This window comes from Ruditapes philippinarum, unplaced genomic scaffold (genome assembly GCF_026571515.1).
Source record: "Ruditapes philippinarum isolate M1 unplaced genomic scaffold, ASM2657151v2 ctg2678_1_1_1_1, whole genome shotgun sequence".
NCBI lineage: Eukaryota > Metazoa > Mollusca > Bivalvia > Venerida > Veneridae > Ruditapes > Ruditapes philippinarum.
The window spans coordinates 68091-82203 of record NW_026860427.1 but is presented as its reverse complement, the minus strand read 5'-3'; the positions used below and the strand labels follow the sequence as shown (position 1 = coordinate 82203).

The following is a 14113-nucleotide window of genomic DNA, read 5'->3' as shown; positions in this document are numbered from 1 at the left end:
TCTAAAAGAGGAGATAATTCAAAAATGAGGCTTATCAGAGTTATGGTTCTTTTGCACTGCACTTCTATTCAATGAGATCTATCTACCTACAATGTTTCATGTTGATATCTTTTATAGTTTTAGGGTTATGTTCCGGACAAAGTTCAAAGTGTTAAAATCAACAAAGGGCAATAACTCCAAAATTAGGCAAAAAAGAGTTATGGTTCTTGTGCACTGCACATCTACCCATTGAGATCTATTTACCTACAAAGTTTTATGTTGATATCTCTTATAGTTTTAGAGTTATGTCCCGGATAATATTTTTCTAAAAGGGGAGATAATTAAAAAAACGGGCGAATAGAGTTATGGTTCTTGTGCATTGCACATCTACCAATTGAGATCTATTCACCTACAAAGTTTCATGTTAATATCTATTATAGTTTTAGAGTTATGTCCCGGACAAGATTTTTCTATAAGGGGAGATAATTCAATAACCGGGCAAACTAAAGGTATGGTTCTTTGACACTGCACTCCATCTCAATGCCCCTACCACTGTATGAAGTTTAAACAAATTATCTCCAAGGCTTTTCAAGTTATGCTCCGGACAAGACAACGGACGAACAGACGGACGGACAAGGTGGCGACTATATACTCTCCCTTCGGGGACCATAAAAATTAAAGATTTAAAGTTTAATGACAAAATTGACAATATTGGCCATACACAACTAAACAAAAAAGTTAAAAAAGGGCATCGTGACCTTGAACTTTGACCAAAAATGAGTATGGGAAGAAGGACTGACTTGGGGCGGAATTTAGGAGCAGAATCTTGGGGTAAAGTAATGAATCAAAATTATGGACGGAATCAAGGACAACCATACACAACTAAACAAAAAAGTTAAAAAGGGCATCGTGACCTTAAGCTTTGACCCAAAGTGAGTATAGAAAGTAGGACTTATCTAAAGAGCATGTACATACAAAATTTGAATTTCCTAGATCAATGCACTTGGATTTTGTAGCTATTTTTATGTTTTATTGAAACTGAAAATGGTTGTGGCAGGTAAAGATCAGCAAGGTAAATCCACATATTATGTTTATTTAATAGTTGTAAGTAAAAAATATCATAGAAAAAAGTTAACCAATGCCAGTCAAGAATATAGCTCCTTTTTCACACACAAAATGTACACTGTATCATGATTTACAAGACTAACAGATATACAAGAAGTCAAAAATACTTAAATATATGTTTTGTTATTTTCAAAAAGAATAATCATAAATTACCTTTAGTTCTTGATCAATTATATACAATAGAGAAAAAAAGAATCCCCAAAGAAAGCCCAAAACGGCAAAATTGAAAATATAGCCTCTGTGAAAAATATTTCCTTATAAAGAATGTATGCCATTTCTGCATTTAAATACATGATAAAGCATCAAATAATTTTTCAGGCACATACATTTTTTTATACCGAAAAAGTATAAAATCAGAATCCATTTTATTATGGCACAATATTTATTTTGTTTATTCTCTAATTCTTTATTCAACAATGAGTAATGTGTCAGAAGACTGATGCCTTGAATTCACACTAAACTAAACTAAACATGAAACTCCTGCCCCTATAACATCCACAAACTTTGGATCAAAATTGATAAACATGTAAGTGCCCAGAAATTTGACTACAAGCGTGACTCTTCGTCCCTTCGACCAGGATCTTCTCCATTAATGCTCGGATGGTATCTAAATGAATCTCCGCATGTTTCGTCCTCTAAGCTTTGGTCTTGATAACCAATGGCGTATGGAGTTATTGGATCGACCTGGCTGGCATTGTAATCATTTAAAGTGTCGTAAATTCCATCATTTCCTCCATTCTGAATATGCTCTAGATCATGATACGGCTCATGTCTCGTCGCTCTTGAAACTGAGTTTCTGAAAATATAAAATAAGTCATCATAGTCAAAACAAATACCAGTATACAGATTACTAGGTACTAGGTCAATCTAGTACTTTATACATTAACATTATACAAAAGAGTTTATTTCAAATTATTAATATTTACATAAATATATATCTAAATAGTACACTTCAATATAAATGATAATTAAATTTGTTCAATTATTACTACTGGAATATTATTACAGATTTGTAATGTTAAGATGTAAAAGTTTAACAGATTTTTAAGCACCTAATGTCATACCTGGACAATTTCATGAACACTCTCACTATTATCAAGATGATTAGCAGTAGAGCCCCGCCTCCACCTATAGCTCCGCCCAATATTGCTGGCAAGTTAGAAGTTGGGTCTAAAATATATGAATATCCAAGTTAGAAGTTGCGTCTATAACATATAGAAATCAATTTTATGTAGAAGTTATACATTTGTAATAATATGCAACGGCCTTTATAGCCGTTTTAATGCTCACATGGTCAGAGACTTTAACTACAAATGCCTTCATTTCAACCATTATTTAACAAGAAATTGAGACTAGAAAGTGCCGATAACCCCAGTTACGCAGGGAGAATGCAGAAGTTTATAGATTTTTTTTCAAATGTTTTGAATAATTTGTCCTACATCAATAAGATGAATCAAAGTTTGGATTTGGACAAAGTTCAAAGTGCAAAAATGAACAAAGGACAATACCTCAAAAAATAAGGAAAATGGAGGGTTACGGTTCTCATGTATTGCACTTCTACTCATTCAGATGTATCTTCCTATAAAGTTTCAAGTTGATATCCATTTATAATTATTATGTTCTGTCCCGGACAAAGTTCAACATGTAAAAATGAACAAAGGGCAATAACTCCAAAATAATCCAGGCAGAGTTACGGTTCTTATGCACTGCTTTTCTTCTCAAGGAACCTATCTACCTTCTAAGTTTCTTGTTGATATCTCTTGTATTTTCATAGTTATGTTCTAGACAAAGTTAAAAGTGTAAAAATTAACAAAGGCCATTGACTCCAAAAGAAAAATTGGACCGAGCTACAAACCACCATCTGACTCTAGTTCATCTCCCAAAACATCGTTTTTCGGGGATATAAAAACAGCAAATTAGTAAAACTCTTATTTAGCTTTAATGACATAGACTTAAGTAATCACAACCACACTCGAGGCACATGTACCAGTAAAATAATATAATATAATTTATTAGATTTTAAGATTTAGAAAATAATGAAGTGTTTTGTTCCTTTAAACTCATTAGATTGTGCATACTTGTAGATTCAGTATTTACAGCCATGTCATAAATATTAGTTAATTTTCTATGCTTATTGCTCAGCTTTTAAAAGAAAGAACTTGTTCAACCAGGTGATATTGGAGTTTGGAGAGTCTTTTTTGGCCTCAGATTTCCAACCACATTTATCATTCATTTGCATGATCTATTGTCTCCCTTTGCTGTATGAAATTTTTGGCATGAAAATGGGTCGAAATTCAATGTGCAAATTCCGCCTAGAAATTTAAATTCTTCCCCGAGTATACAAGTGTTAAATAATTTGCTCTTGGCACGGGATCTGTGCGTATTCCAGGCGGAATTGGGCGGATTCTGTGCGGAATTAAGACGAATATGCAAATAACTTGGGGCGGAATTTTAGAGCAGAACCTTGGGGTAAAATAATGAATCAAAGTTATGGGCAGAATTCTAAGACGAAATCAAGGGCAGGAAGTTTGGGGTGGAATTTTTTACGGGTTCAACAAGGTCACATATTTCTGGATGAAAATATTAATAATGTATACATACTTTTCTTTCACAAAAATTTAATACATATCCTGCCCTTTACATCCTTAAGTTCAAAAACAGAATAGAATATTCTATATTCACTATTACACAAACATTTTTACTTCTATCAACAGGTTTTTTTGTAGGTCCTAGTTTTCTTAGATAAAATCAGTTTTGCTCAAAGTTAGTCAGTAAGAAATTTTTTAAATAATAAATTTGTTTCAATTCTTTCTGGTTATTTAAACTACTATCTCTTTCATTAATGTCTGTTTCAGTCCTCTGATTATGTTTCATTGGAGAACTTCTTGTGGTTGTGTTCACCTTAAAAGATAAATTTCATAATTAATTTTAAAAAAAGATGTGGGAAGAAATAATGTTTCATTGCATATTTTTAATATCATCAAATTCAAATGTTTCAACAATATTTACTTATACATATCTCATTTCAGTGCACAGTCACCAGTGTTGCTTAAGAATTGCTCTGTATAAGATTTAATTAACTGCACTTTTTGTGACAATATTTATCATGTAGTTTTTGTAGAATAGTACAGTATAGATATTTAAAAATATACCTTTTCAGACTCAATACTGCATATCATAATTAAACACCTTGCATCTCACAGTCAGCACTGGTCCTAGCCTACAGTGTATGTAAAATGTAATGTCAGTTTTTTTTTCATTGAAATCAACTCATAAAATAGTAAATACATTATGTTGACACTTTATCATTCAGCTGCACAAAACAACTTATTGGACCCTTTAGTGCTATTTAAACTTTTTCATTATCTACTATCATGCTATTTATACAATATACACAATCACTATAAAGAATCATTGAATACTTTTGATCTTAAAAATTAATTCAAATCTAGATTTACATCATTTATTAGTAAATCAAATGTATGAAGTTAAAAATATAACAACAACCTTGATCTCTGGTTACAAGTTTAAATTTGCTACCATCTGTAATATATTTTGATTGTTTATAATATAACCTGTTTCTGCATAAACGTAACTAAAATATATTTACCTGATTATGTTGTGTATCTCATTTTCCCATGTGATTCTGATTCCTACCACACTTAATAACCATACAAATGCTTAAACACTTAAACAAAACTATATCTCAAAATTCCTAAAATAGCAAGTAGATCCTCTGTGATTTGCACTATTCCCAAGCTTGCTGACCAAAATGTTTTAGAATTAAAATTTACAACTGTTTAACTGGACAGGTCCATCATTATGAAAAACAAATCAAAACACTGATTATTTTATTTTCCATTCATTGAATGTAACAAAAGTAACAAATGGATATTTAAATTTTAAAAAGAGGGCAATGATGGCTCTTATATTGGTTACCTGATTATGGAGGCTTAATCCCAATTTCCAAGATATTTGGTTGTGTGACCTAGTTTTTGACACAAAGTGACCAATATTCGAACTTGACCCAGAGATAATCAAAACAACATTTCTGATTACTTTCAAGGATATTTAGACTAGAACAAAATCCCCTTAAGTGTATACAAGGTTTTCTATATCTGGGCTGTGTGACCTAGTTTTTGAGCCTAGGTAACCCATATTCAAACTTGATCTCGAAATCATCATAGCGATCTTTCTGACAAATTTTCAGAATATTTGGACTGGAAAAGTAACCCATACAATGTTTACAAGGTTTGTCCATACTTAGACAGTATGACCTAGTTTTTGAGCCCATTTGACCCAAATTCGTACTTGACCTAGAGATAATCAAAACAACCTTTCTGACTAATATCCATGACGCTGAATGAAAAATAGCCGCCTGAGTGTGAACATGGTTTCTTTATGTTCTGGCTGTGTGACTTTTTTGGTCCCCAAATATTCTATATTCAAACTCGACCTAGTAATCATCAAAACATCTGACCGATTTCCAGGACATTTAGACAAAACCAATGGCCTCTAGAATGTGGACAAGGGTTCTCCATTTTGGGCTGTGTGACCTAGTTTTTGAACCGAAGTAATCCATATTCATAACTAGTCTATAAATAATTAAAACAACCTTTCTGACTAATAAAAATGATATTTTGACAGGAACAGTAGCCCCTAGAGTGTTTAGAAGGTTTTTTATATTTAGACTGTGTGACATAGTTTTTGACCCCAAATAACTCATATTCGAAATTGACCTAGAAATCACATTAACAACTTTTCTGACCAGTTTCCAGATTCGAGCATAATTGAAAAACAACCTTTCTGACCAATTTTCAGGATATTTGGATCAAAACAGTAGCCACTAGAGTGTTAACAAGTGTTTTCTATTTTTAGCTCCTGTGACCATTTTTTTTCGAGATGACCCATGTTCGGACTCATCCGAGGAATTACTTACACAAACATCCTGACCAAATTTGATGACAACTGAGGAAAAACGTGACCACTAGAGTGTGAACAAAATAAAAGTGGACGAGTGGATGACGGCGTTCGATGGACATTCAACGATTCTAAAATCTCACCCTGAGCCAGCTCAAGTTTGTCCTAGACAAATTCTGCACATGAAATATATAATGTTATCCCTCCCCAAAATAATCACATGGAACAGCCTGAACTGTAGGAATGACAAGTCAGTAAATTAGTCATACATAGATGATGGTAAAACACATGTGGCAAGTTTTATCAGATCTCTGACTATCTCAGTGGATTAGGTATTTATTTATCCTAAAAACAACTAGTATCAGGCATATTGATTCACTAATTTTACATAAAGTAAAAGGGCATACTTTATGAATTTATGTCATGCACTGTTTTGTTGTTGTTTTCTTTTGTTGTTTTTATTTATTTTATTTATTGGGGGGGGGGGGTATATATAAATATGAATTCTTAAAATGGCAAGGACATTATCTTGTCCTGAAAGCTGTACTTTATTTGATTTAAATTTTAATAACATTTTCAGATAATTTATTAAAATTATATTTAAAGTTACAGTTTATACAAGCTGTATGCAAAATTCGTTCTATTATAAACTAAAGCATTTTGTATGTGAATGTTTTGATGTTCTACACTTAAAGTATTACAGTACATAAAAGGATCTGCTAAATTAGTATTTTCTATCAGTACAAAACACACACCTTTAATTTTATAGAGTGGACATAACCCCACACTTTCTAATTATTTGTTATAAAACCATACAATATAAATGATTTTGATCTCAGTAGAAAAGAACAAAACAAATTATTTACTAAAATTTGATAAAGTTAATTCAATTATTTTACATAGTTACTTTAATCATGATAATTAATGGTATGTTATATATTTTTAAATATACACTCAGCAAATAATAGAAATCTGACAGTGTATATTTTATTATTATTTTCAGGAAATCGATGACGGAAATGTAACAAGCAATTATCATAGTATTGCAAGCAATCCATAAGTCCCCTACCGGTTAGAACCCCAGCAACATTCTGAAGGGCCATTTCTCTATTTTAAGTAAATTTGTTGGAAAAGTTCTTTAAAAGTGATCACAGGAAACAGTTTTTATGAACAGACAGACAGACAGACAGACGGGCGGACTGAAGGACACTCTAAAGTTAATATTTGTTACCAAAATATAACATTTTAAAAAGCAAAATTCTTAAAAAGGAGACAACTCTTGAAATAAAGATGCAATTTCATAAAAATGTTCAGCTCTTTTTGACTAATCACAAATATTGTTATATTTTCAAAAAAGAAAGAAAAGATAAAAGATGCATAATCTCCAAACTGCCATCTACCCATATGTCAAGTTTCATAGAAATATTTCCATTACTTTTTGAGTTATGGAATTAATGTATGTGTAACATTTGCCATATTTTCAGTCTATTTGTTGCCATAGCAACCAAAATTTTCAACATAGGAAGAAATGAAAAAGACGTGCATAGTATCCAGAGTGCAATCTACCCATATTTCAAGTTTCATAAAAGACGTGCATAATCTCCATACTGCTTTCTATCCATATATCCAGTAATTTTTGCGTTATCGCAGGCTCCAGTTTTGTGGACGGACGGACTGACAGACGGACGTTCTCACAGGACAGTAATTATGTGGCTACTCTATTGTTCTCTCTATTGTTCTTTTTAGCCACACAAAAGAAAATAGCCACATAAAAGCATTACGGAATGAATGACATCAAAGAGAAAGAACAGTTACCTATTGTCCCTCTAGCCACATAATTACTCTCCTGTGAGTGCGGACAGACAGACAGACGGACGGGCAGACGGGCGGAGGGTAAACCTAAAGTCCCCTCCGGTAAAATAGTAGGGACTTAAAACGAATGTTGGGCATGAAAAAGAGATGTATGCACAACATTGATATGCATTTTGCTTTTTATTAATTATGTTTAAGTTTGTTAAATTACGCTAGTTCTAAGGAAAGGGTCAAATTCATTTTATCAATTTTGTGGCTATAACGTTTTGACTACGTGTAGATAGGTTATAATCATTTAATTAACAGTTTTAAAATGCATGCGATTTTTTCATTTAATTCAATATCGCATGTGGCCACCTCTGGCTCTAAAGTAGTCCGTCAACGTATCGACGCATAGAATTGACAAAACGTTTAACAAGGTTATTTGGAAGATTGTTCCATTCCGTTATCAATGCATTTGTCAGTTGGAGGATATTCTGTGGGGCGTGATGTCGTCGGACATTTCTGCCAAGCACATCCCAAATATGCTCTATCGGATTCATATCTGGAGACATTGCTGGCCATTGCATGATTTTGACGTTGGCTGCAGCTAAGCCAGCGCGAGTTATCCTCGCCGTGTGAGGACGGGCGTTGTCTTGTTGAAACACAACGTGACCGTTTCTTTGCATAAACGGAATAGCCTCGGCATTCAAGACTTCGTTGGTGTATCTTTGGGAGTTTAAGTTGCCGTGTCTAGCAATAAGCCGGGTCTTTTGGCCACCCATTATACCATGACGCTTCCACCACCGAAACGATCATGCTGTCTAACACAGACAGGTGCAAACCTTTCGCCCTTTCGACGGTAAATTCTTACACGGCCATCGTATACGGCCGTCGGCATGACTGAAATTGTCACGAGACTCGTCTGAAAACAAGACAGTATTCCGGTCACGTTGCCGCCAGTGACAGTGCGCACATGCCCACTAATAAGGACCTGACGTTGGCGTAAAGTGAGAATACCGCCTGTATATGGGCGTCGCGCTCTAATCGGGCGTTGTTGTGCGCGCAACCAATTGCGAATGGTTTGTGCAGTTACGTTAAACGCAGGCGCGGTCAAGGTCGCCGGTCTGAACCTGTCACGTAAGTGAGGTAAAATAATTGCACGGTCGTTCCTTTGATGCGTTGCCCTTGGCCTACCTGGTCTTGGACGATCGTGCACATCACCTGTAAGTCTATAGCTTCTTACAAGTTCATGAACTGTGTTGCAACTGCAGTTAAACGTTCTAATCACGTCAACAACAGATGTCCCATTCAGCAGCATTCCAATTGCTTGATTTCTCTCTGCTTCTGATAATCGTGGCATTGTAAGAGTTATCTACTTTATGTGTGATAACACTATATTGTTACTGAACACATGTATAGTGCCTAACATCACTGTCTATCTGACATCGTTCAGCATGCACGGGGTTCAAGTTCAAAAGCTAACATTTTCCGCTTAGCTGCATTCTACTGACAATACTAGTATGTGGTCAAAACAAATATGTGTAGTGTATCTATAGTAAATGAATACTCACTTCACATGTTTTGATTTAAATGACAAATTAGAAAATATTTAAAAGAAATAAAGTGTGAGGTTTCTTTTTTTGTTGAGTATTCAATACAATATGATGAAATGATAAAAGACTATACAAATATTACAAACTGTTGTATAAAAATCAAAGGGTAACATTCAAACATTACAAACTGTTTAATACAAATGAGAGGGTAAACATTCATTAACCTTAATTGAAGTTAATTATTCAAAGTGGCAACAATGCCATTTCATTTATTGCCAATTAAACAGTTTTAAAAATTGAGGGGTAATGTCCACTCTATAAAATGCAAGGTGTGGAGTTTTGTCCATATTTGGATATATATAATTCTATTTAGAACACCTACACGTACCTACATTTGAGATATTTTTTACTATTTAGAACATAAAGTAAAGTACATGCATTTGGGATATATCATTCTATTTTGAACCTAAAGTAAAGTACCTGCATTTGGGATGTATCATTCTATTTAGAACCTAAAATACTTTGACACATCAGGACTTCGAACCATGAATTGGTCTCACTTGAATCTCAAAATTTTGAGCCGTTCACAAGTTAATGACAAAGGGCGCTAACTAAAATTCCCACAGATTTAAACACATACAAAGGCTGTAAGAACATATGACTGAGTAATCAACAACTAATATTAAGTGGATTGGCAATCATCGTAAGTGGCTAGAAAAGGTGTGAAAAATAAGTGTTTGAAGGTCATTTACAATTATATGAAATTTTAATAAACTTGCCAGAGAATCGGTTTACACTTATAGTAAAATATTATAATATATGGCAACTTAAGTCAGATTGTGTAAAATTCATGATTTGTGAAACTGTTTATATCTATTGGAAAAAACTCCTTTCAGGACCAGCCTTTTTATCAATGAAAATTGATCTATGATTAATGTTACTATTTAAAATAAAATGACCTATTTTTAGTTCTGATAAAGATATGAAAGACGATTGTTTAATGAAACAATTGTAAACTACCACTGAATTTTACAGTAATCTAATTAAGCAAGTACAGGGGTAAACATTTGTATCTGTATCCTGTAGAGAGATTTCATAATGCTATTTATTATAGCAAACTATTTGAGGGATACAAAATATGATAAACAAGATCAACAAGGAAAGGCGGCGTTCAATGAACGCAACCCCCCACATGACCAAGCAACAAGAACAATTGAAGAAATTATATAAAATATATTATCTTACCAGTTTCACATGAATATTATTTAAATCATCATTTGATACACTAAATTTAGGTCATTTTTTCCATTTTCATAACTTATTTCTGTACAAGTTATTGTATGAATCTATCATAATCATTCTAGTTAAAACATATCATAATGTGAAGAAACATACGTAAAATACACAAAGATTCACTGTCTGCTCCAGAATTCTCGGTAGTTTTACCATCAGGACAGTTAGTACAGTCACCAAATGTAGCATCACCAACATTCTCTTTATATGTCCCTTTTTTACATGGCTTACACGATGAACCAGAAAAGAACTTTCCAGCATCGCATATAGCTGAATAAAATAATTAATATCATATCATATGCTCCATCACAACAGAATTTGTACTCTGAAAATTTAAGTACTGGATTCCGACCATCTAACCATAATTATATTTGACAATGATTTTTGTCAAAAGAACTTAAAAAAATATCATATGCATTTTGAATATGAACTAGAAATGTGTCCATAGGACACAGGTGCCCCCACACTCCACTGTTTTGTCAAGACACTGACTCTAGGTCAAATATGTTTTGGGCCACATGCGACGCAAGTTAAAAATTGATGAAAATTGTTTTCTAGGCCAAGAGCAAAAACTCTACAACAACTTAAAAAAATCCACAAGCAAACCCCAAGGAGCATAACAACGCATACAGACCAACATTATTGCAAATACTTTTTGAGCTAGGCGCGACACAATTTAAAAATTGCAAATTTTTACAAAGTTAAGGGCAATAACTCTACAAATCCTGTATAAAAGGGCAGGAAAATCCAAGGGTGCACAACTGCATATGCTGACTAACATTCTTGTAAAGTTTCATGACTCTGGGTCAAATACTTTTTGAGCTATGCAAGACAAAATGAAAATTGAAAATTTTACTAACTCAAGGTCAAAAACTCTGACAAAACAAAATAAATCTACAAGCAAAACCCCTGGTGCACAACTTCACATGCTGACCATTAGTTCTGTAAAGTTTCATAACTTAGGTAAATACTTTCTGAGCTATATGCGTCACAAATTGAAAATTGCAAATGTTTACAAGGTCAATGCCAATAACACTGACAAAACAGAATTAATAGACACGCGAAACCACAGGTGCACAATTTCAAATACTGATCAACATTCCAGTAAAGTTCCATAACTCTAGGTCAAATAAATTTTAGCTACAGGCGACACAAGTTAAAAATTGCAAATTTTCACTAAGTCAAGGGCAAAAACTCTTAAAATACTAAGTACAATCCACAAGCAAACACCAAACTGCAGAACTACACATGATGACCAACATTTTTATTAAGTTTCGTGACTCTAGGTCAAATATTTTTTTAGCCACGCTCAACACAAATTAAAAATTGCAATTTTTACTAAAATATGAAAAACAAGATCAACAAGGAAAGGCGGCGTTCAATGAACGCAACCCCCCCATGACCCAGCAAGTTCAGGCCAATAATTTAACTGAGAAAACAGAAAAAATATCCACAAGCAAAACTCCAGGTGCACAAATTTACATGCTGCAGAACATCCCTGTTAAGATTCATGATTTTAGGTCAAATACTTTACGAGCTAACAACACAGGTTGAAAATTGCAAATTTTTTTACTAAGTCAAGGGAATAACTCTACAAATACTGAATAAATTCATAAGCAAACCCCAAGGTGCATAACTACACTTGCTGACTAACTTTCTTGTAAAGTGTCATGACTCTAGGTCAAATACTTTTTGAGCTACGTGCGACAAAACAAGAGAACAGATGGACGGACAAGGGTAAATCTTAATTTCCCTCCCATAGTATGGGCATACAAAATATTATTCACAGTTGATATAGATAATGACTACATCACAAATAAAACGGACACTGCCTTATTTAACAGTTTAACGGCATTGGCGGCTTTGACGATCTCGCGGAAGCTGGGCGATTTTAAATCTGATACCGTGCGTGGTCACGAATTAAACTGTCGTCGGGGATTTTTGCCGAATTGATTTTTACCGTAAGCATTCAAATGATCGTGCGGCCGCCGCCTGATGTCCAGACTGCACCTGTGTGATTCATAAATATATTTGACGATCGCTGTGCGGGCGCCGGGCGGTAAATGCTTGACATTTTATGATATTCTTTTATGAAGCAGTCAGTTGCCAATATGCCAGCAAAGAAGGCACTTGCTTTAGGCATAGATAATCCTTCTCAGAGTTGTAGTTTCACCAACAAAGACCGCTCCTACGACCATCTCTGTGCTAACTCTTGTCATATAATAATGCTAGAACTATTACATTTTGCCATTGCCTTAAAAACAATCCGTGTAGACGTTCTTGTGCGAGAAGGAACGTCATGTTATTTCCAAAAGAATTTACAAAGGCATTTTGAGGCAGTAACAACAAACTCAAGCCGTAATTTCAACAATTTCTCAAGCCGCTCAGATACCGTACATGGCAAAACGATCACCACCCGGTGCCTGCTCTTAAATCATTCGGGTACTGGGTGATAATTATTCGCAATCTAGTGTTGCGAAGCCAGGGCAATGTTCACCACCTTTTAAACCTGATTGTGATTTTTTGCATAAAAGCAACGCCCGATTCAAAAGGATCGCCCTCTGCCGATGAATTTTTAGCTCACCTGTCACAAAGTGACAGGGTGAGCTTTTGTGATCGCTTTTCGTCCGGCGTCCGTCCGTCGTCCGTCCGTCGTCCGTAAACTTTTACTTTAAATGACATCTCCTCATAAACCACTAGGCCAATTTCATCCAAACTTCACAGGAATGTTCCTTTGGTGGTCACCTTTAAAAATTGTTCAAAGAATTTAATTCCATGCAGAACTCTGGTTGCCATGGCAACCGAAAGAAAAAACTTTAAATATCTTCTTTTAAAAAACCCTAAGAGCTAGAGCTTAGATATTTGGCATGAAACATCTTCTAGTGAGTGTCTACCAAGTTTGTTCAAATAAAAGCCCTGGGGTCAAAATTGACCCCGCCCCAGGGGGTCATTGATTTTCCCTATATGCATATAGTAAAAACTTAAAAATCTTCTTTTAAAGAACCAAATGAGCTAGAGCTGAGATATTTAGCATGAAACATGTTCTAATGAGTGTCTACCAAGTTTGTTCAAATAAAAGCCCTGGGGTCAAAATTGGCCCCGCCCCAGGGTGTCATTGATTTTCCCTATATGCATATAGTAAAAACTTAAAAAATCTTCTTTTAAAGAACTCAAAGAGCTAGAGCTAAGATATTTAGCATGAAACATGTTCTAATAGGTGTCTACTAAGTTTGTTCAAATAAAAGCCCTGGGATCAAAATTGGTCCCGCCCCGGGGGTCATTGATTTTCCATATATGTGTATAGCAAAAACTTAAAAAATCTTCTTTGAAAAGACCCAAATAGCTAGAGTTTAGATATTAAGCATGAAACATCTTCTAGTGAGTGTCTACAAAGTTTGTTCAAATAAAAGACCTGGGGTCAAAATTAGCCCCGCCCTGGGTGTCATAGA

General features: G+C 34.4%; 1 protein-coding gene across 1 annotated transcript in view; it reads right to left on the bottom strand.

Annotated features, from left to right (window-relative positions):
* Nucleotides 1-1056: 1056 nt before the first annotated feature.
* Nucleotides 1057-14113, bottom strand: part of LOC132760021 (uncharacterized) — a gene marked incomplete at its 5' end in the record, with an annotated part of 81068 nt that continues 68011 nt past the window's right edge. Inside the window, 3 exons of the mRNA XM_060751908.1 lie at nucleotides 1057-1900; nucleotides 2169-2274; nucleotides 10767-10934. Of these exons, the coding sequence (XP_060607891.1) occupies nucleotides 1651-1900; nucleotides 2169-2274; nucleotides 10767-10934 (524 nt within the window). The remainder of the gene's footprint in view (nucleotides 1901-2168; nucleotides 2275-10766; nucleotides 10935-14113) is intronic.